Source organism: Encephalitozoon hellem, chromosome III (genome assembly GCF_000277815.2).
Source record: "Encephalitozoon hellem ATCC 50504 chromosome III, complete sequence".
NCBI classification, from domain to species: domain Eukaryota; kingdom Fungi; phylum Microsporidia; family Unikaryonidae; genus Encephalitozoon; species Encephalitozoon hellem.
Window position 1 is genome coordinate 26397 of NC_018470.1, and position 20704 is coordinate 47100.

Sequence of the window (20704 nt, forward strand, 5' to 3'; positions counted from 1 at the left end):
GTCTGATGCAATGACCTTTAAGGCTGAAATTTTTGTTGTGCAACACCCCTGGAAACACACAGGATATGAACATCCCTTCTTGCTGGGTATTTTATCTTATGGATAACGAGTGCACATCAAGGTCCGGTATTCTCCATTCACGGAATGGGAAACAGTAAACAGTATAGCCTCCATTTCCTTTAATAGAACACATGACTAACTCTTGGTATACAAAACTACTCTTCAGATGATATCCATTCAAATTCTCTCTCGATTTTCATCAATTCCTCATCTGTAATGTTGCAGTCCACTCCAATAAATTCCGCAAGCTCTCTTGTGTTCTTATGCTTCATCTTCTCCGAAATAATCTTACAACACAGCTCAAGAAGATATGGATATTCAAGATAATTTGCACCATTGCATATATCCAGCAGCGTTCTGTTGTCATACTCCACGAAGAAGTTGAAGTCTGACTGCTTGAATCTTATCTCCAATGGATTGTAGTCCTCGGACAACTGAGAGGTATCTATTTCCATGTATTTTCGGATTATTTCGAAGACAGGTGATGACACTTGAAGGGTAATGGGGTTTTCCCACACAGTCGATGTGCACACATTTTTTATCAAGATACTCTTATATGCCTGCTTTTCCTCTATCTTAAATATGCGCCCATCTGTTGTCTCTATCTCAATCATTCCCAAGTGGCGATTTCGGGGGATTAAAAACAATGGAGGATGTTGATGCCAAAGGTAAAGAGGAAGGATGGCTATTCCACCAAGAAATGATCTCCTTATACACTCTTAATTCCATTTCTACTGATAAGGGCTTATGGACGAAAGAACCAGAATAGGCATAATAGGAGACGAAGAAACACTCACAGGGTTTTTGATAGCAGGAGTAGAGAACGTTCACGACAATCCAAATCTTGTTCAAGTAACACCGGACATGGCTGAAGATGACCTAAAAAGGATTTTTTATTCACTAACAGCCAGAAAAGACCTGGCCATGATCCTTGTTTGCGACTTTGCTGCAGAAAGACTGAGTGAAGAGATAGATGCGTATGATGAGGTGGTTCCTGCTGTGTTAGTTATTGCATCGAAAAATAAATATGCCTAGTCTTGCACCTTCAATGCCATGCACACCACAAAAGTCATTTTAATGGGATTGCTTCCTCAAAGATAAACACAAATAGAGGAGACGATTTATTTCAACGGTAGGACTTCTGGTACCTTGCACGTGCGCCTGGGCCTCCAAACTTCTTCGGCTCTCTCTTTCTCGAGTCAGCAACAAGGCTAAATCTGTCAAAATCCAACAATCTCTTTTGAATTTCTTGTTTTTTCCATTCGTCAAGGTAGTTCCCATAGAATGCAAGTATTGCCTTCGAAAAGGCCATTCTCACTGCATACACACGGGAGACCTCCCCTCCAATCTTGCATGTTATGTCAAATGAAAGGTCCTTGATGTTAGCATACTCAACAATGCATATGATCTCCTTGAGCTTTGCAATCATCAAGGTGTTTGTAATAAGCTTGAAAGGAACCTTGTTGATTCTTATGGAAAACTCCCCTGAATATGTGCACACACATGTGGCAATTGCTCTTTTCTTTCTACCCAGAGTGGTGACTGACTTTACAGATCTACTCATTAAAAGGGCTAAAGCATTTGAAAATTTTTAACCCCAATGAAAGGCAACCACGTACTGCCAAACAATCACTTTCGCAAGACGTCTTTGAAGATAAAGGTCCATCATGATCCCGAAACGAAGCTTAGGGTAATGGAGGAGAAGAAGATTCGAAAGGCCAAGTCGATGTTCCCAATTCCTTTGAAGAAGCTCAGGCCAGTGATTCGATGCCCTTCTATCAAATACAATCGGAATGAAAGACTTGGAAGGGGCTTTACGGCAGCCGAGTGTGAAAAGGCAGGGCTTGACTACAGGCATGCCAGGCGTCTTGGAATAGCTGTCGATCTAAGGAGACGGGACACCAACCTTGAAGCCCTTGAAAAGAACGTAGACCGTATCAAGACCTATCTGAGCAAGATCACTATATACGAGAGTGTCAAGGAGGCGAAGGAAAAGGGTGCTAAGCCGTATGCAAAGAAGATTATGCCTTTCGTTAAGCCCAAGGTCGTTGTTGGATCTATCTCGAGGGATGAGGTTGCTTCTTATGAATAAATTCGATTCTATTTATTTGAGGTTTTTATGCGTATGTCATATACCCTTGGGGTGCTTCCACAATGTAGCTCTGGAAATATCTCCATTGTCGCTATTTTTGAGATGTTGTGGCCGAGTGGTCTAAGGCGACGGATTTGAAATCCGTTGAGGTTTCCTCTCGCTGGTTCGAATCCAGTCAGCATCGCTTTTTGCCACGGCCATTGTCTTTCCCATTCATTATGGTCGATTCACTTCGATACACATAAAAAAATAATTCAGGTAATCGAGAGGGACTCCTACAAAAACTTGTGAAGATGGAAGACCAAAGAATAAACTTAATGCTGGAGTCTTTGTATCAGATAGAAGACATGATGGCCTCCAAGGTGACTTCAAGCGATATTGAAGAAGTAAGAGGTGCGGTGGCTGTAGTGAAAGCATACAACTATAGGGAATTTAGGGAAATAAGGACCTTAAGTGGAATTGAAGGACTAAACAATCTGGGAAGACAATACGTGCTTAACAAGCAGATCCACGGAAAGAGTGGGTCCTTTCTGTTTTTCACAAAGGACCTCAAGTTTATTGTGAAGACTATAAGGAAAAATGAGTTCTACTGTATCAGGAGGATGATAGAGGAATATAGGACGTACATCCTTCAGAACCCAATGTCCTTTTTGTGCAGGATACTTGGATGCTACAGCATATGGACGGGAGATGGCGAGGAGTACTTCATAGTAATGGAAAGCATGATGAAGGGATTCGGGATGCAGGAGATCTACGATCTCAAGGGGATGTCTGTAAATAGAAAGGGGCATTCCATCTCCAGCCTAAAGGAAATGGACTGGATTGAAAATAGTAAGAGAATAGATCTTAAAGGTAAGAAGGAGGTAGTTATATCCCAGATAAAAAACGACGTACAATTTCTAAAAAGACATAGGATCATGGATTACAGCTTCTTTGTATCCTTTGGGACTGAGGGAGAAGAAAGGCTTGGCTCATTTTCCTTATCCAAGGATCATGGTCGTACGTCTGAGAATGAATGTGTGTACTTTGGAATAGTAGACATTCTTACACAATGGACCTTTTCAAAGAGGATGGAGAGGCTGCTTCATATACTCTGCTGTAAATCGAACAGCTCCTGCCTGAATCCTGATGCATACATGGATAGATTTTTGACTATGATTGAGACAGACATTTTCAAGTGACAGACTCAGAGATATGGTGAGTCAAAAGCCAGAAGCCACAAGTAGGAGACGAGGTCTTCGAATTTCTATTGAATTTTGTATAAAGTAAAATCTGATTTGTCTCTGTTTGGAATATAAGCAGCAGGATAGGAGAAGGTACAGAATGGGGTGTTCGGAAGGCCGGTCGGAAAGAGAAATAAAGGATGCTGGTGCCCCGGAAATGGAAAAGGATAGTTGCGTCGAGACAAGGCTAATGAAGAAGAGGTATATGGAAGCAACCTGTGACCTAGACAGGTTCCATGAGGACATAGAAATGTATGGAGAAAAGAATCTTCTAAAGCTGATGAAGTTTAGCACTGGGGGGATGAGAGGACTGATGAGAAGCGGGTTTAATGGGATTAATGAGGTCACATGTAATCTCATTGGGACCGAGCTTTGTAGAAGGTTCTCCAGCATTGTGATAGGATGCGATGGAAGATATAACTCTTTGAACTATGCAATTCTTCTTAGGGAAATATTTAGACTTAATGGGAAAGAAGCTGACCTGTACCCAAAGGTTGTGACGCCATTTCTCGCCTTTCTTACATGCAAACTTGGAGCAGAAGCCGGGATAATGGTTACAGCATCGCACAATCCCAAGGAATACAATGGATTTAAGGTGTACACATCGAAAGGAGGCCAAATAGGCCCTCCATTGGATAGGGAAATAGAGGAGTCCATGAAAGCTCTCGATCTTACACAGTTTGATAGAGAGGGAAAGCACGGAGATATATTCAGGCGAATAAAGGAAGAAAACGATGCACTGCGAGGAACACTGTCTTGCAGAAAGACAGAAAGTGTTGGCCTAGGGGACACAGATGTTTCCAGGAGAAACGAGCTCATAGACGCCTACAACAAATGGATGTTTGAGGGCTGGGATGACAGAGTAATCCAAAACATCAGAAGTGTGAATCTCTCGGTTCCTATAGTTTTCACAGGCCTTTGTGGAGTTTCTGGAGAGTTTGTGAAGAGGGCCCTGGAATTTTACAACCTTGACAGTATTATACATTTTGTCGATGAAGAATGCTGTCCAAATCCAAATTTCCCGGGGCTCCCCTTCCCAAATCCAGAGGTTGTTGAAACCCTTCTAAGGTCAAAAAGGTCGAACCTTGCAGACATTTTATTCTCTTGCGACCCAGACGGAGACAGGTTTGGGCTTTCAGAAAGAATTGATGGAGAGTGGATTGACTATAATGGAAATGAGATAGCAGCCATACTTATGCACTTCTTTGTGGAAAACTTTTCTCCATCGGACCTTGCATTTGTAAATACCTATTTATGTAACGGCCTCATGGAAAAGGTTTGCTCTGTCCATGGAATTGAGTATCTGAGGACGGAAACAGGATTTAAGAATGTTAGTCGGGCTGTCGATTCTGTGAAGAAGAAGAATGTGTTTGCCTACGAGGATTCCCTCGGGTTTCTGTTTGGGAACGGCAAGGAGAAGGACGGAATCAAATGCGTAGTCCTTATGGCATATATAGTTCAGAAAGAGCTTCCAAGTAAGATTCTAAAGAAGATGGAAGCATATGGAAGGTTCAGCTCTGTGAATATTCATGTGAGATGCAGCGATCCTGACAGAGTCCTTGAGAAGGTCCTCAGAAAGCTTTCAAATGTAGAGACTGAAGGCAAGAGAAGTACAGTAAGATTCGACGATTACAAGGCAATATTAAGGGTGAGCGGGACTGAATCGATGGTGAAAATTTATGTAAGCTCCACAACACTCGACAAAAAAGACCTTGTTAAGTCGGCTGATGATTTTGCCAACAAGTATGTTAGAAGTGAGATATCTCACAATTGACAATGCTTCGAATGGCAAAGGATGTTCAAGAGAATGGTACCAACCTGTATTAAATTGTTTTACTTGGCCCATGCTTTTTTTGGCAATGTCTGAACCATCCAAACTTTGTGGACTTTCCATTTGACTTATGGCCTAACACCACCCAATCATTGCAGATTGCGCAGAATCCTTCTGCCTTATCCCCCACATATTTTATTTGGGGCTCGGGATATCTTACTCCCTTCGAATTTATTCCATGCTTATAGTTCATATGATACCAGTAGCTACTTGTCTTTAGTTTGAACCATAGGTTGCACATCCTACAGTATCCTTCTCTCAGTCTTCCAGTGCCCCTAATCTTCCTAGGCTTATAGACATCTCCATCTCCTTGCTTCTTAATTTCCTTTGGATGGATAACCAGGTCGTCGGCGCAATCGTTTATGATGACGGACTGGAGTAATCTGTCATCAAACAGCTCTGTAAATCCGCAAGTGCCATCCAGCCCGTAAAGATCCTGGAAATCAAGAGCCGTGCTGCACACGGCAGGATCCAGTATCAGAAAGTCATCCAGATAAAGTGCTGTTTTGTCTGAGCTCATCGCACCTTGTTCATGCTCATAAAGAAATAAACATTGTGCCCTATATTAGAGTTCACTTAATAAAGTGGAGTGGATTGACTATTTACAACATATGTGGAGGGCAAAAAAGCTCTCCCACCGGGATTCGAACCCGGGTCACCCGCGTGACAGGCGGATATGATATACCACTACACTATGGAAGATGCTAGCTGTCACTGTACAGTCCAAGTCCTTGCTGGTGACGCCCATGCATCCCAAAACATAGAATCAATTCAGCACCATCCCTTTGGATGTATCCTCTGACACTCCTGAGAATATCAAGAAATAAAATAGTGGAGCTGGAGCTCAAGAACAACGACCAGCTAAGAGGGCTGCTTTACAAATGTGACATGGCCATGAACCTTCATCTTAAGAGCGCTACCATCCAGAAGGAAGACGGAACCTCGGTTTTCATCAATGAGTGCTACTTAAAAGGCACGTCAATCAAGCTTGTAAAGCTGGAGTCAAAAATCCTTTTGGAACAGAAAGAAGAGGATGTATCTAATAAAGCATGATTAAGTTTTATCTTCGGAGAACCTCCACTGCCAGAACATTCCCACAAAGGCCGTTATTATCCATATGGCCACCGGCGTGGATATAGATGTAAGTTCTAGGTATTCAGTGTCCTCAAGGTCTAGTATTAAATCATAGAATCCCATTTCATTATTTTCTGTGATAAGCTCGATTGAAGTCAGTAGTATAAGTGATCCTGTGATTCCAAATAGAATTAGAAGAAAATATTTTGCTACTCTTCTTGTTATGTAATATAGCACTCCAAAAGACGCAAGAAGAAGGATGTAGAAAGCTTCTGGATTAGATTCCTTGTACGTTTCAAAGCCTATGTGGAAAAACATTCTATATATAATGTAGAGCCCAACTATAAACAAAAGATTACTGGCCATTTCGAGCGCCCACACAAGAATAGACCCCAGCAGGAAGGAGACGATCCACAGGGAGGCTGGGTCATTGTTTTTGCCTCCAAAGACTTGTTTCATGGTTTGCAGCACATCTGGAGGAATATGGTATTCTTGTATCGTTTTGGGGGAGACATTGTTAAGACCCTCTCTTATATCACAGAAGTTGTAGTATAGAAGCGCTGCTATGTACGGTGCCAGAGATATCCTTGGGTATCGAGAACCATAGAAGGTTACAAAGAATGAGCCAGCAAGTATGGCCCATGCGCCGACCGAGTTGGGGAAGAACATGTTCTCGTAGTACATTACAAAGTCATCGATAAGATCAAATATGAAGTAGCACGATGCCTTCCTGATGAAGAGCAAAGAAAGAGCAATCCTCATCCAGTTCCTGTAACTCAGCCATAAAATCGATTTCATCAGCAAAAACTAATAGTGTTTCAGGTTCAGGTAGGGGCCCAAACAAATGATCTCAAAGCAAAAAACAATTTAATATAGGGAATTTGCTATTCTTTCTTGTCTTTAACAGGTGGCCTAAATTTCAGGGGATTTCTACGATAGAACCCCCAGGACGGAACTACAACAACGACAGAAACAACCAGAGTTCCAACACTTATGTACATTGTGTACACAAGGTCATTAAGCAAGACACCAACTATAAGTGCTGCCGTGTATCCAACCCCAAATATAAGATACATAAGATCAGATGCTAGTTTCTGACCTACATAATCAATTGGCGGATCGATCTTTGACAGAAGAGACCTGAACATTTCAGGGCTAGAAAAAATTTCTATAAGCTCTCCTCTGCACTCAGGAGGGAATCCCCTACAATGTTTTTGTCTCTTTGGTACACATAGATAAACGGGACTGCTGTGCAAAACATAAGATGCCCCGCAGACAGTAGCGAATACCCCTTGGAAACAGCCTCTCTAATCCTTGCTGGGACTCTTTCAATGGACTTTTCCATGTAGTAATAAATAACTATTGGAACTTTCTTTATTACTGGAAGCTTCTCGTATTCCTCCACTGCTTTGCTCCGAAGCTTAGAATCATGTTCCATCATGAGTTGGGGGCCTTTCTAAACAATTTTAGCTTTGCTCCCAAAGCTCTTCATACTTCCTCTTCATCATTTATCTCCATCTTCATGTTGTTTTTTGTGGTAAAGTGCAATGCCAAGGCACCAGTTACCATGCAAAAAAGACACATTCCAAGCAGAATGAGTATGCAAAGAGACACCCCTGTCCCATCAAGCCCCCGGAGCTTGATTTGATCCTCTCCCATCATTTGTATGCCAGGGCCTTCAAATACTACCCCATTCAATTGGTTCTGAAATGACGCCTTTGTTGCATAGTGCACAGGTGAAATACAGACAGCCCATCTAAGCCAGCTGGGTATGGTTTTTGGATTGTTGAAGGACCCACTGTAGACCAAGAACACAAGCAGCCCCATCGTCCCCAGCACTTGTGAGCTGTTCTGCGTAGATGTCATTGCACCAATAGCTAGCGAATATGCTATTCCAAACAGTATTAGAGACCCCAAAATAACTAGGAACGTTAGAAAAGTCTCTATGCCAGGCCTCAGCCCAATCATCCAATATATTATTATCACATAGGGCATCTCTATCAGAAAGTTGATAAATATCTCGGAAACATACTTGGCCATAAATGCAACAATCCCCGAGTACATTCCAGATCTTCTTTCCCTGAGTATTACAAGTCTTTCCTCAGAAAATATATTGAATATGGGGTTGGCCACTCCAAAGAGCACGTTTGTTAGAATAAACGTTATTCCTCCCACCCTGGTATGTATACTTTCTATAGAGTATCCCATTTGTAAGTATGCAAGCCCAAACACAAGCATAAAGAAAACCTTCTGAAAGGCCTTGATCTTCAAGTAGTCAATGTTTCTGATGTAGTTCTTCAAGTTTCTATTCAGAAGAAGGTAAAATCCAAGTGAGGACCTTCTTGCAGTGTTTTCTATCCTAACCTCGCCATGGAGCTTTGGCACAGGCACCTTTCTTTTTCTGTCCCATTCGTTACTTATGTGAGTAATCACATCCAAGCTTTTTCCCTGTAGCTCCTTTGTTCTTGTATCAAGACTTATGGTCTTCAAGAAGAAGTCCATCGGGTTTGTGAGCTCAGGCAGCCGATACCCACAGCTATCAAAAAACTCGATGCATCCCTTGACATCTCCATCATAAACCACCCTCCCCATGGACATTAATATAAACTTATCAAAGAAGTCTATCATCTCATATGATGGCTGATGAATGGTGACCAGAATCGTCTTTCCCATGCTTGCTAAGTTCTTGAGAACGCTGAGAATATTTAAGGCGTTGAATGAGTCTAGGCCACTTGTGGGCTCATCGCAGAACAGTATTGAAGGATCTCCAAGTAGCTCAACCCCTATAGAAACCCGTTTCCTTTCTCCTCCAGACAGATTTGCAACATAGGTATCCCTAGCATTGTTAAGTCCAAGAAGCCCTATTATCTCCTCTATTTTATTCCTTATCTTTTGTTCTACCTCTTCATATCTCATCTTTATTTTCGACGCAAATAAAAGAGTCTCGAAAACAGTCTGGTATTCATATGCATGGAACTCCTGCTCCACATACCCAATGGTGTTAGGCCATGTGTCTTTCGATCTTGGGTGCGAATTCACGAGGATCTCGCCCTTAAGATTCATCTCAGACGAGATTCTCCCTGCCAGGGAGTTCATGAGGGTGGTTTTCCCCGCTCCACTTGTTCCCATAAGTGCAGTCATTGTCGAGGGCTCTATGGATCCGCTGACTCCCTTCAGAACAGCTTTTCTTGTTCCATTGCTATCCTTTGAGATAAGCCTTAGATTTCTCCAGAGAAGCTCAGAACTTTGTAACTCTGCTTTCATGGGTATGGACAAGCTGCAAAATTACAAGCTAGAGGAAATGCCCTAGATGCCCGAGGGTATAAAGGCCTCGTTCGAAGGAAACGATGTATTTGTAGTGGTAGACGACATAAGAGTGAGAATCAAAAGGGACACGTATACGGCTGTCGCACCGAGCAATGACAACGCCTCTGTCATCAGAGACATTCCTTTAGTCGAGATACGATCCCTGCATGTAAAGAACAATGAGGGGTTCTTCCTAAAGCTGAATCTACTTGAAGAGACCATTATACTTAGATTTAGCTCCCACCATTCCAGAGATATCATCAAGTCAATAATCCTCTCGTTCATGAAGACAGACCAGGACATAGCAAAGAGGATCCTTGAGTCTGATCCATCCACGAGAATGTTATTCAACAACCTGAAGCAATGGGTTTCTCCCTCGAAGTTCTGGTCGATCAACAAGGACAAGATGAAACAAATGATTTCCATAGTCAGGCAGCAGCCGTCAAGAGAACTGGAGATCGACGAAAAGACCTTTATATCCTCGTTGGACCCTATTCTTCTGAATGTGTTCGAGCAGATGAACTGCTCCATCAACCAGTTTTATAACCTCCTAAGGCAGTCGTACTTTTGTGATCCCAAGAACGAGAAAAACAGCCTGGATAGGATGATCAACTCTGCAGTAAGAGACTACGAGGTTAGGCAGGATTTCGCCTCCAGAATCAACACCCACTCGATCCTGGCCTTGAAGCCCATTGGAGACGTGGAAATCCATCCGAGCACAAGAGAGGGAAAGAAGGTGGAATTCTTGCCTATATATCCATTTGAGGAAGAGGAGATAGAAAGGCCAAGAAGAAAGTTTAGGTTCGAGAAGAGGCCTCTGAGGTGCGAGGTTGAGCTTGAAGTCGTGCCTATGGCAGAGAAAAAAGCATTTGAGAAGAAAGATCTTGCATGGATTAGAGACCTGTCAAAGATTGTGTACAAGTCGATGAAGGAGAAGGATAGAGAATTCTTAAAAGAAGTGACTGGAATCACCAAGAGGTTTCTAGACAATATGGAGAAGAAATACGGAAAGGGGTGCGATGTTTACCTCAAAAGGATCCTGCCAACGTACTTCATCGAAAAAGAAGACAGATAGTGCGATCTTATGGTTTCTGCTTCTATTTGAAATTTTTCTTTGTCCTTGCCACTTAATATGAGTTCGAGGGGCGAAGTAGCGTTTTCGGTCAAAGAAGTCAAGCAGTTGCTAGGTGTTAAGTTCATCACGGAGTCCTGCATACTTCTGAATCTCTCCTATCAGTCAAGATACAAAGCACTTGTTCTATTTTACAATTTCAATGAAAAGGTAGATTTTGCAGGCTTGTGCATGGCCTCCCTCCTCCTAGCTTCAAAGCTAGAAGAAGAGGTCTGTACCTTAAAAAAGGTGATATACGTCTTTAACTATCTGTATACAAGATATGAATCAAAGCCCACACCACTGACTAACAGACTATCAATTAGGCTCAAGGAAGGATGTATACTCGCAGAAACGCAGATACTGAAATCCTTAGGATTCGACGTGTCGTTTGAAGATGTATATGGCGATTTCATTGACTTTCTTCAAGCCATAGACCTTTCCCCAGACCTCACAGATAAAGCCGTCCGGGTTTTCAACACAATGATACAGTGGCCTAGAGTGAAAGATCTTGATTCTAGAAAGCTGGTGGAAGCCGTAATGGAATCCTTGCTCGGAAAAAACAAGGAACTTGAAGACTTCGTCGCGAGATACAGGCTGTTCCAGGAAAAGAAGTTCAATCTGGAAACTTACGAGGAAATACCTGCAATAAGAAACATAAGTGAAAGCCTAATCACAGGCTTCGTCAAAAGACAGAAACGAAAGTAGAAAGAATACAAGGCAGAATAAAACTCAAATTTAGTTCTTTCTTCTCTTCCCAGGCTCGTCATAGCTTTCTTCCTCGCTATCATCCTCATCCTCATCTTCATAATCATCAGAGCTGTCATAGTAACTTTCGTCTTCCTCTAGCTCCTCTTCGCTTGATACATCACTTACATCATCGTCGGTAGAAATGTTTTCTGTCTCGCTGGAGCTTAACTCCTCGCTCTCCTCGGCCTCGGATTCTTCAAAACTTTCCTCGCTGTCTCCAACCATGAGCTCTGACCATGCGCCATCCTCATAAAACGAAATGGGATCCTTCATTATGCTTCCAATAACATTGTTCCATCGAATACTTGCCGAGGTCTCCATAAACAGCACATTATTGGAGTCAAGATACTCTTTGAGCTTGTTGACACTCTGCACATCCACGCTCAGTATGCTTACAAGGAGCCGGGACTTGTTCTTCATAACCACATCTAAAGGATATCTGTTCTTTAGGATAAAGAGCACATCTACAGTTTTTACTGTCAATACAACCCTTTCAAAATTGACCACCTCAACATCCTCCAGAGTCAGCACAAAGTATGGTGCCTCATCAAGGCTCACAAGACACTCATGGGTTTGCTTGATCATAACATTCTCTCGGAATGGAACACCGTAGAACCCGGCCTTCGGTATCTGGACCTTGAAGTGTGTTTCAGACTCAATGCTGTTTACAAACGATCTGAACTGGTTGTTTATCATTTGCTGCCTGTCTTCTTCTTCTTTCTCGATGATGTACTCCATGTGCTCATCTCCCCTCTTCATCGTGTCATAAACCATAGCGTTTCCAGCCTCTCGGTAAAACTGCACATTCACCACCTTCCCTCCAAGAAGAATCGGATTTAGCAGGTGGAAATGAAGAATGGAGTTCGTCTCTACATTCCCCTCAGAAAAAAATATATGCCTGATATTTGAAAATAGAATCACAACATTTTCCTCTTTAAATCTGAATCCATTCTCGTGAAGTTCCAAGCTTCCAACCTTCCGGCGCCTCGATCCGCTTTTCATGTCGGTCTTCATATAAACATCAGTGAGGCTGAGAGGCCTTGGGATAATCTTTAGCTCCTCAGAGCTTTCCACTTCTCCCACAGTCTTTTTTGTCGAATGCGCCTTCTTCAGGCTGTTTATCTCCTCAGCCAGATCTCTAGAGTTGTTTCCATGGATACTTATAGACTTGATGGCACTCAGAAGACTCTCTCCTTGCTCACACTCTACCTCTTCTCCTTCCTCTTTTCCTTTGGACTCTGCTTTGAAATTGATTCGGAGAAACTTTTCGTCGGTAACAGCAACACTCTTAATGTTAGAAATGTGAAATGGAACAGCATAGCTTCCAATAGGTATAACAACCGATTCTCTTGAAAAGTCTACAACAGTCCTTCCCTGTCTGGGAACAAGCCCCTCCTTGGCATACGGAACCACCCTGACTTCTTTCCTCTCTTCGTCTTTGCCTCCGTCAGAAATATTTCTATAAAACTCGAGCCTTTCCTCAATAAGCTTATCGAGCAATTCTTTTTGATGCTCTTTCCTTCTCATGTTTAACTCATATTCTTTCGTCTTGTCTCTAAATCTCGATCTCTTATCTAGAAAATCAAGAGCTGTGTCTTCGGATGTTAGATACTCAGGTTTCTCTTCAAGAACGAATGTGTTCGACAAAGAAAGTGTTTCGCTGCTCAGCCTGATCACAAACACACATCCCTTTTTCAAGATAAACGAGTTTTTGAAGCTTCTCTCCTGGCTCATCAACCCGACTGTATATACAAAGTCTGCATCAAATTCTAACCCGTTTTCCGAAAAGTACTTCTCCGCTTCAGAGTATACAAATCCAGAATCAGCCCCAGGCCGGATAAGCCCAAGAATGTACTCTTGTGTCATATATGCCTCCTCCATGCTTATCACAATAGTTCTTGATACCTCGCTACAATATCCATTGTACCTCACTCCAATCCTGAGCCTATCTCTTGTGTATTCTATAGGAAACGAAAATTCGCACAAGCTCATGTCAACACCCTCAACATTCGAGCTCATCATCTCCTCAAGCTTTGCCTTCTCAAAAGCTCCTTCCCACAGCATCTCCATCCCTTTCTTCATTAGTGCAGACACTGCAATTCCAGATGCCTTGCAGTTTTTGATCTCTTCGTCGTCCTTGACCAAAAATATCTCTCCCACCTTCTCAGTAATGTCCTCGGCATTGATTCTCTCAAGAATCTTCTTGCAGAAATCCCCCTGCATCTCTTCACTTCCTACAACATAGTATGAATCCTTGAGAACCTTATAGATCTCGTCCATATTCGAGTTGTCCTTGTTACGCACAAGGACATTCAGGCAGCTTATCTGCTTAAGAATTTCAGACTTCTTTTGACTCGTTATTACAGTGCACGTGTCATCGACTATCAAAATGGTCTCCGGAAACTCATATCCAAGCAGATAGATAAATAGAGCAGAGTTTATCTGAAACTCAAGAACATCTTGGCTCTTCCCCAGCATAACAACCAAAGGCCCACCAAGGCGCTTTCTTATCTCCTTAGACCTCTTTACAAATCTTTCTTCTTCAAGCCTGATCATCGACATCTCAAGGATTAAAATTTTATTCATCATCTAAAGTCGGCTGTCCTGTCAAGAATCTGCAATTCAATTGAAGAAATATACTCTGTTGCTCTTCGTCCCACACACAATGCCTCCGTCACCCTTTATGTCGAAGCAGTACACCTCATCATCACAAACAAGATCGCTCACTACCCTCCTCTTGCTCACACGGAACATCTTGACGGTTTTGTCTTTTGAGCATGAGACTATCAGATCATTCATCATTTTGACCTTGTACACAAGATCCACGTGGCGAAAGACCAAAAGCTGCTGCCCAGAGTCCATACTCCATAGCCTTACAGACTTGTCAAATGATCCAGACGCTGCATAAATCCTGTTGGGTGATATCGAGACAGAGATAACCTCTGCATTGTGCTTCATTCTCTTGTGCAGAGAGAATCCCTTCCACACAATCACATCCCCTCCATTGCACCCAGACACCATGTAGTTTCCATTGCAGTCAATCGCATTGATTCCGGAGGAATGCCCTCGGAGCTCGTCTACAAACTTGAGATTCCTGTATACCTTGATTTTCCCATCTTTACTCCCAGAGGCTATGTAATCTTCTCCAGCACAGATACATGTGATGGCCATCGTGTGTGCATACGAGAGAAGGACTTCTCCATTCAAGCTCCACACAACAACGGAATTGTCTCTAGACCCTGTCACAAGGCTCCCCTTATGGAATGTCAATGCTACAACACCCTTCCTATGCCCAGGGAAACTTCTAATATACTCCCCATCGCTTGAATACAAATTAACACCTCCATCAAGTGCTCCGCTGGCAACATACTTTCCATCTGGCGAAACGTCAAGAGATAAAATCCAATGCCCGTGTCTTTTGATTATTTTGCTCTGTGTCTTTGTTCTGGGGTCCCAGAATCTCACAGTAGAGTCTCCACCTCCAGTAACGATCACATTGCCGTATCTTACACACAGCACAGGACCTTCATGCCCACTGAAGGACGACGAGCAGTGGAAGGCCGCCTGTGTTGCTGGCTCTTCCTCACACATTCTGATCTTCACAACTTCCTCCGCTGACAAAATATTCTGCAGCTTTAGTGTCTCCTCAAGGGTCTCGAGAACAGGCTGTCCATTGACATAGAGTGCAAGCGTTGTGTTTGCAAGAAGCTGCAGCTGCGATCTAAGTATCTTGACTGGGATTTGGAGTCTATCTGATACTTTGCGCCCTTCCTGGTCTTCAAATTCAACGAGAACCAAATCTGACATAGGGTAGGTGCAGTTAAAGTTTTTATTGGCAGGACATGCCTAGGCTTAGATCCTCCGCGCTGCTCTTCGATGGTGTGTGCACAGTGGTGTTAGACAGAAGTATATCATCGTTGGAGAAAATTTTATCCCTAGCGATGGAACTGAAAGATGCTGCAAAAGCTCATATAGAAGCCTACAACGCAATCTTCGATGAAAACGTACTTGACAATCTTGTGGCTGGAATTCCGCCGCTGATCAGGGGAAGAACGAAGATAGTTGTGGAGGACATTCACATTTCTCCTCCATACCTCAGTGACAAGGACCATATTTCTGTGGACAGAAGACTATTTCCTAGGGAATGCCGGGAAAGAGGACTAACATACAGAGGAAAGATAGCTGTGAGAGTCTCCCTGTTCTATGACAGCAAGCATGTGATGACCGAGGATAAGTTTGCGGGATATTTTCCCATTATGGTCAGGTCGAAGCTCTGCCATCTGAAGAATGTCGAGAGCATGAACAGGGTTGGGGAGGATGAAGAAGAGATCGGAGGATACTTCATAGTTAACGGGATCGACAAATTTGTTAGGCTTGGAATCATACAAAAAAGGAACCATATATTTGCATTCAAGCAGCGGAAAAAAGAGAGTTTCTTTACTGGCTATGGAGTATCCATGAGATGTGTAGGCAAGGACGAGATTGGCCATTTGAACAGCCTGTACTACTGCACTGATGGGAATGTTATTATCAAGATATTCTACAAAAGATCTACATTTTTATTTCCTTTGGTTCTTATTCTAAGAGCATTGGTTAATACAACAGACGAGGAGTTATTTGAAGCACTTGGCGGAGGAGACAAGGCCATTCATCTTCTCAAGTGCTTTGCAGAATATAATGTCTTTTCAAGAACAGAATGTCTTGATTACATTGGATCTCGATTTTTGGCGGTCATAGATGTGGGAACAAAGGTCGGAGCTGCCGAAGAAGTCTTGAGCAAATATGTGGCCTCCCACCTCTCATCGAATCTTGACAAGTTCAACTTTCTAGTGCTTGCAGCAAAAAAGCTATTTTCCTTTGTGAACAATGAGATAGCGGAGGATGACTTTGATTCGTCAGGTAATCATGAGTTGCTTACAGTAACGCAGATTTTGTCTTCCTTCATAAGGGATAAGATAGAAGAATACATGAAGCTGTTTCGCATTATATGTAGGAAAGCATACTTTAAGAATGCGGGAGGAAAAAGAAAGTTGGAGGAGGACGAAGGTGTTGAAGACGGTCTCTATGAGGATAAGCTGGATCTGACTGAAATCAAGGAAGTGTTCAAGAAAACGCCCATTAGTATTGGACATAAGATAGATATGTTCTTGTATGGTGGGAATGCAGTCTTCTCGAGTTGCTCTGATATTCTCCAGAAAACAGGGTTTGTGATTACTGCGGAAAGGATCAACTTCTACAAATATCTCACCAATCTTCGTAGCATCAATAGGGGCAGCCACATTTCTTCGTTGGTGACAGATGTCCGTAAACTTAGGCCAGAGTCCTGGGGGTTCATCTGTCCAGTGCATACACCTGATGGGGCGCCATGTGGAATTCTTCTGCATATGGCCAAAGGAGCGGAAGTTGTCTCTAAGGTCGAGGATTTCGATACAGACATCTTCTTTGAATTTGGGGTTGTTCCGGCCATAAGGGGGGCCAAAATGGATGTCCCTGTCCTTGTGGACGGAAGGATAATTGGGTCGACGTCATCACCTTCCATCCTCGTCCGCATGTTAAGAGAATACAAGGTCAAGAATAACCTAAAGATCGAGATAGTATATAGCGAGGGGCCCAAGATGTTTCCTTCTGTGTGTGTTTTCAATTCAGTCGGAAGGTTCGCCAGGAAAGTTATGAACAGGAAGCTGAACTCGGAGGAGTGGATTGGAATAATGGAGCAAGTTTTCCTAAGCATAGATGTTGAGGAAGGGAAAGGAGAAGGAGACTATTATGAAATAGACAAGACCAATATATTGGGGATATTGGCTGAGCTAACACCATATTCTGATCATAACCAGAGTCCTAGAAACATGTACCAATGCCAGATGGCAAAGCAGGCAATAGGGATTCCGGCATACAACATTAAGACAAGAACAGACTCGAGCATGTATACTGTAAACTACCTACAGTCTCCAATCGTCAGAACAAAAGGATACGACCTCGTCAAGAATTATCCTGTAGGGATTAATTGCATGGTGGCGGTTCTTTCGTATACAGCATATGACATGGAGGATGCCTTGGTCATCAGCAAGAACAGTATTGATAGAGGGCTATTTACGGGATACATTTACAAGACAGAAAAAGTGTCCTTAGAAAAAGGCCGCTATTTCACACATCTTCTGCCTGTTGGCGAGAGGATAGAAAAAGGATTAGTTTTATACAGATATGTTGATCAGGAGGGCAGAGAGTATGAGAGCAAATACTTCGAGGCTGAGGGGGGAGTCATAGATTCTGTTAGGGTATTTGACAATGATTCTGGAGAGAGATGCGCTACATTCACGATAAGGATTGTTCGAAACCCTTCTATTGGAGATAAATTCAGCTCGAGGCATGGACAGAAAGGAGTTTGTTCTATGAATTGGCCAACGGTTGACATGCCATTTACAGAGTCGGGATACGTTCCAGACATTATTATTAATCCTCATGCGTTTCCAAGCCGAATGACGATTGGGATGCTGATTGAGTCGATTGCAGGCAAAGTTGGATGCCTAAGTGGAAATGTGCAAGACGGAACTGCGTTTGAAAGGGGGCTCCTTTCGGGAGAAGATGAGAAGAACAGAAGAAAGGAGCTCCTATGCAAGGAGCTCCAAGAGCATGGCTTCAACTACTATGGAAATGAGCCGATGTACAGCGGGATATCAGGAAATGAGCTTCGCGTCGACATATTCGTGGGGGTTGTATACTATCAGAGGCTAAAGCATATGGTTGGAGACAAGTTTCAGGTGCGTACGAAAGGAGCCGTTGTGTCTACGACCCGGCAGCCAGTTGGGGGAAGGAAGAAACAGGGGGGGATCCGTTTTGGAGAAATGGAGCGTGATGCTTTAATCTCGCACGGGGCCTCGCATCTTTTACAAGATAGACTTCTCAAATGCAGTGATGGGACAATGTTTGAGTATTGCGGTACTTGCAAGAGTATTCTATTTACAAACAACGGCGACTGTATTTGTGGAAGCAGTGACCTCAAGACAGTTGAAATGCCATATGTCTTCAAGTACCTATGCTACGAGCTGCTTGCAATGAATATAAGGGTTAAGATCGATCTATGAGTAATTAAATTGCGTTTTGAATTTGTCCTTGTCACCATACATCTCAGCTGATGAAAAAGACAAAGAAGAGTGGAATGAAAAGCAAAAGCACTTTAAGGGATGGCCTGGAAAAGAAGAGCGATCCAGACATGGCCGAAGATGATATTGAGGCAATATTCTCTGGAATAAGCTCTCCAAAGAAGTGCGAAATTAAGAAAAAGGAAGACGAGGAGTCTGATGAAGAAAAGTATTTTTCTGTTGGGAAAGACGGTAGAAGATACCACGAGGGGCTTCCTGTTTACACGCTTGAGGAGCTTCAGCTTGGAGATGGAGGAGGAGACACTGAGGATTGCCCGATATATTGTGATTGTTGTACGTAAGGCCAGTGTCTTAGAGCCAGACTGGTTGTGGTTTTAATAAATAATGGATTTATTTTGAAATGACGTTCTTTTCACAATCTACTTGATGAAGCATCGGTTCCTTTCCGGAACTAGCCTCACTTGCCTCAGAATTTCCACCTTTCTTTCTTGACGACTTAATTAACAAGTTTATGTGTTTTCTGACCTCCTTTTCTATCATTTTTCCCTCTACTTTTACATCACTTTCAGTGGCAACGTTTCTCTCTGGGACGTTTAATGGCTGACTGCAATCCTCCTTCTTCGTTATAGAAAGCCTTCGGACCCCGTCAGTCATGGACTTTAATCCCAACTCCTCGCCGAGGGCCTTGCAAAACTCGTCGCAGTCTCCATTCCAGAAGAAGTCAAAAAGCTCCCGAAATTCTTTAGAGGGTTTATCGAGATTTACAAGTATTCTTCTTCCTCTTGTCGTGTTAAGCCTACAAAAGTATTTCACCAGCTTTTTCACGCCAAAGACTTTGAGGCTGGTTCCCATGACTATAAACAAATCGCAATCACTATCATTCTGTGCCGTCCTTGAGATGAAGGAAGAATCTGGATGTGATTGGTTGTAGTGTATTATTGTTGTATGAAACACCCCGACGGGTCTTTTCCTTGCATCCTTCCCTCTCTTCTCATTGCGCTTTATGCAGTTAGGACATATAATCTCCTCTCCTTTACCATATGCACCTCTTTCTGAATCCCCAAACTCTATTTTGTACCCACAGTAGAGGCAGCTCAGTTTCTTCATATTTCCGTGAAGATAGACAAGCTTGGCTGACTTGTCCTTTGATGCAACCAGGCCGGCTTTCTCTTCAAGCCCATCAATGTTCTGTGTGTACATTCTAAACTTTCGAGAGGCATCTGAGTAAAGAGAAAGAAACTCATGTGTAGGTGAGGGGACTGCCCGGTCGACCATCCCTTTAAGCTTACTCATATATTTCAAGTAGTTCTTCCTCATCTCTTTAGACATCGACATACTGTACGTGAATAAATCGCTACCACTGATTCCCAGGTCCTTTTTAATATCACTGAAAATACCAGACTTCGACCTAAAATCCGGTATTCCACTCGAGACAGATATCCCTGCACCAACAACAACGGCAACCTTTCGTTTCGAAAACATCTTGATATTGGACTTAATCCATTTCGAGTCGATGACTATCATCCCACAGGGCCTTAACAAAAATATTTGTTTGACGAGCTCCCAATGTATTTCAGCAGGATAGTTAGAAGAATAAAAAAAGAAAGGGCCCAGCTTAGAATACTTGTGCTCGGCCTGGACAATGCAGGAAAGACAACTGTTCTACATAAGATCCTCTCCAAACCAATAGAAGATGTGCGCCCGACCTTTGGATACAAGATCTATGACGTTAGCTATAAAACGGTTAATCTTGTAATCCTCGACATAGGAGGGCAGTCTATGTTTATAGAATACTGGTCGAGCTACTATGAGGATGTTGACGGCGTTGTATTTGTGTTTGATTCGAGTGATAGCAGGTCGTTTATTGAACACATAGGGCACATAAGATCCACTCTACCCAGCACGCCTATGCTGATACTGGCAAACAAGTCGGACCTCAATCCTATGTTTGATCCTAACCAGTTTGGAAAAGATTTCAGCGAACTTCTTGAGAAGGAAGATGTAAGGCTCATTAAGTGCTGTGGGATAAGGGGAGACGGATTAGAATCAGGGTTTGATTGGATGGTAGGCAAAGCAACGGAAAAGCTTGTATTAGATGAGGAAGTAAAGAAGAGGATGTAGAGCCAGGTAGATCTTGAAATATGTGATCCCTGAATG

General features: G+C 42.8%; 20 protein-coding genes and 2 non-coding genes across 22 annotated transcripts; 11 read left to right on the forward strand and 11 right to left on the reverse strand.

The window, feature by feature from the left end:
- Nucleotides 1-215: 215 nt before the first annotated feature.
- On the reverse strand, nt 216-674 carry EHEL_030180 (SCF ubiquitin ligase Skp1-like protein; the record flags this gene model as incomplete). Its single annotated transcript, XM_003886849.1, has 1 exon — nt 216-674. One exon carries the CDS (start codon nt 672-674, stop codon nt 216-218), a length of 459 nt encoding a protein of 152 aa, XP_003886898.1.
- A 133-nt stretch (nt 675-807) lies between these two features.
- EHEL_030190 (V-type ATPase subunit F) lies at nt 808-1095 on the forward strand (the record flags this gene model as incomplete). Its single annotated transcript, XM_003886850.1, has 1 exon — nt 808-1095. One exon carries the CDS (start codon nt 808-810, stop codon nt 1093-1095), a length of 288 nt encoding a protein of 95 aa, XP_003886899.1.
- A 91-nt stretch (nt 1096-1186) lies between these two features.
- Nucleotides 1187-1624, reverse strand: EHEL_030200 (40S ribosomal protein S16; the record flags this gene model as incomplete). The annotated part of the gene is made up of 1 exon (XM_003886851.1): nt 1187-1624. One exon carries the CDS (start codon nt 1622-1624, stop codon nt 1187-1189), a length of 438 nt encoding a protein of 145 aa, XP_003886900.1.
- Nucleotides 1625-1660: 36 nt separating this feature from the next.
- On the forward strand, nt 1661-2152 carry EHEL_030210 (60S ribosomal protein L13; the record flags this gene model as incomplete). The annotated part of the gene is made up of 1 exon (XM_003886852.1): nt 1661-2152. The coding sequence occupies one exon, from the start codon at nt 1661-1663 to the stop codon at nt 2150-2152; it is 492 nt and encodes a 163-aa protein (XP_003886901.1).
- Nucleotides 2153-2253: 101 nt separating this feature from the next.
- Nucleotides 2254-2336, forward strand: EHEL_030220. Its single transcript has one exon. It is a non-coding gene; the product is annotated as a tRNA-Ser (tRNA).
- Nucleotides 2337-2445: 109 nt separating this feature from the next.
- EHEL_030230 (phosphatidylinositol-4-phosphate 5-kinase) lies at nt 2446-3333 on the forward strand (the record flags this gene model as incomplete). Its single annotated transcript, XM_003886853.1, has 1 exon — nt 2446-3333. One exon carries the CDS (start codon nt 2446-2448, stop codon nt 3331-3333), a length of 888 nt encoding a protein of 295 aa, XP_003886902.1.
- A 199-nt stretch (nt 3334-3532) lies between these two features.
- EHEL_030240 (phosphoglucomutase) lies at nt 3533-5149 on the forward strand (the record flags this gene model as incomplete). The annotated part of the gene is made up of 1 exon (XM_003886854.1): nt 3533-5149. One exon carries the CDS (start codon nt 3533-3535, stop codon nt 5147-5149), a length of 1617 nt encoding a protein of 538 aa, XP_003886903.1.
- A 49-nt stretch (nt 5150-5198) lies between these two features.
- On the reverse strand, nt 5199-5726 carry EHEL_030250 (uncharacterized protein; the record flags this gene model as incomplete). The annotated part of the gene is made up of 1 exon (XM_003886855.1): nt 5199-5726. One exon carries the CDS (start codon nt 5724-5726, stop codon nt 5199-5201), a length of 528 nt encoding a protein of 175 aa, XP_003886904.1.
- Nucleotides 5727-5835: 109 nt separating this feature from the next.
- On the reverse strand, nt 5836-5908 carry EHEL_030260. The gene has a single exon. It is a non-coding gene; the product is annotated as a tRNA-Asp (tRNA).
- An 87-nt stretch (nt 5909-5995) lies between these two features.
- On the forward strand, nt 5996-6259 carry EHEL_030270 (U6 snRNA associated Sm-like protein; the record flags this gene model as incomplete). Its single annotated transcript, XM_003886856.1, has 1 exon — nt 5996-6259. One exon carries the CDS (start codon nt 5996-5998, stop codon nt 6257-6259), a length of 264 nt encoding a protein of 87 aa, XP_003886905.1.
- Nucleotides 6260-7042, reverse strand: EHEL_030280 (uncharacterized protein; the record flags this gene model as incomplete). Its single annotated transcript, XM_003886857.1, has 1 exon — nt 6260-7042. One exon carries the CDS (start codon nt 7040-7042, stop codon nt 6260-6262), a length of 783 nt encoding a protein of 260 aa, XP_003886906.1.
- A 122-nt stretch (nt 7043-7164) lies between these two features.
- EHEL_030290 (uncharacterized protein) lies at nt 7165-7428 on the reverse strand (the record flags this gene model as incomplete). Its single annotated transcript, XM_003886858.1, has 1 exon — nt 7165-7428. One exon carries the CDS (start codon nt 7426-7428, stop codon nt 7165-7167), a length of 264 nt encoding a protein of 87 aa, XP_003886907.1.
- Nucleotides 7429-7448: 20 nt separating this feature from the next.
- EHEL_030295 (uncharacterized protein) lies at nt 7449-7718 on the reverse strand (the record flags this gene model as incomplete). Its single annotated transcript, XM_059743489.1, has 1 exon — nt 7449-7718. One exon carries the CDS (start codon nt 7716-7718, stop codon nt 7449-7451), a length of 270 nt encoding a protein of 89 aa, XP_059599472.1.
- A 50-nt stretch (nt 7719-7768) lies between these two features.
- On the reverse strand, nt 7769-9544 carry EHEL_030300 (ABCG-like transporter; the record flags this gene model as incomplete). Its single annotated transcript, XM_003886859.1, has 1 exon — nt 7769-9544. The coding sequence occupies one exon, from the start codon at nt 9542-9544 to the stop codon at nt 7769-7771; it is 1776 nt and encodes a 591-aa protein (XP_003886908.1).
- Nucleotides 9545-9590: 46 nt separating this feature from the next.
- On the forward strand, nt 9591-10661 carry EHEL_030310 (uncharacterized protein; the record flags this gene model as incomplete). The annotated part of the gene is made up of 1 exon (XM_003886860.1): nt 9591-10661. One exon carries the CDS (start codon nt 9591-9593, stop codon nt 10659-10661), a length of 1071 nt encoding a protein of 356 aa, XP_003886909.1.
- Nucleotides 10662-10718: 57 nt separating this feature from the next.
- EHEL_030320 (uncharacterized protein) lies at nt 10719-11405 on the forward strand (the record flags this gene model as incomplete). The annotated part of the gene is made up of 1 exon (XM_003886861.1): nt 10719-11405. One exon carries the CDS (start codon nt 10719-10721, stop codon nt 11403-11405), a length of 687 nt encoding a protein of 228 aa, XP_003886910.1.
- A 30-nt stretch (nt 11406-11435) lies between these two features.
- On the reverse strand, nt 11436-14009 carry EHEL_030330 (Spt16/Cdc68-like protein; the record flags this gene model as incomplete). The annotated part of the gene is made up of 1 exon (XM_003886862.1): nt 11436-14009. The coding sequence occupies one exon, from the start codon at nt 14007-14009 to the stop codon at nt 11436-11438; it is 2574 nt and encodes an 857-aa protein (XP_003886911.1).
- A 60-nt stretch (nt 14010-14069) lies between these two features.
- Nucleotides 14070-15254, reverse strand: EHEL_030340 (WD40 domain-containing protein; the record flags this gene model as incomplete). The annotated part of the gene is made up of 1 exon (XM_003886863.1): nt 14070-15254. The coding sequence occupies one exon, from the start codon at nt 15252-15254 to the stop codon at nt 14070-14072; it is 1185 nt and encodes a 394-aa protein (XP_003886912.1).
- Nucleotides 15255-15388: 134 nt separating this feature from the next.
- EHEL_030350 (DNA-directed RNA polymerase subunit B) lies at nt 15389-18529 on the forward strand (the record flags this gene model as incomplete). The annotated part of the gene is made up of 1 exon (XM_003886864.1): nt 15389-18529. The coding sequence occupies one exon, from the start codon at nt 15389-15391 to the stop codon at nt 18527-18529; it is 3141 nt and encodes a 1046-aa protein (XP_003886913.1).
- Nucleotides 18530-18579: 50 nt separating this feature from the next.
- Nucleotides 18580-18888, forward strand: EHEL_030360 (uncharacterized protein; the record flags this gene model as incomplete). The annotated part of the gene is made up of 1 exon (XM_003886865.1): nt 18580-18888. The coding sequence occupies one exon, from the start codon at nt 18580-18582 to the stop codon at nt 18886-18888; it is 309 nt and encodes a 102-aa protein (XP_003886914.1).
- Nucleotides 18889-18937: 49 nt separating this feature from the next.
- On the reverse strand, nt 18938-20071 carry EHEL_030370 (sirtuin-like protein; the record flags this gene model as incomplete). The annotated part of the gene is made up of 1 exon (XM_003886866.1): nt 18938-20071. One exon carries the CDS (start codon nt 20069-20071, stop codon nt 18938-18940), a length of 1134 nt encoding a protein of 377 aa, XP_003886915.1.
- A 42-nt stretch (nt 20072-20113) lies between these two features.
- On the forward strand, nt 20114-20668 carry EHEL_030380 (ADP-ribosylation factor-like GTPase; the record flags this gene model as incomplete). The annotated part of the gene is made up of 1 exon (XM_003886867.1): nt 20114-20668. The coding sequence occupies one exon, from the start codon at nt 20114-20116 to the stop codon at nt 20666-20668; it is 555 nt and encodes a 184-aa protein (XP_003886916.1).
- Nucleotides 20669-20704: the final 36 nt, after the last annotated feature.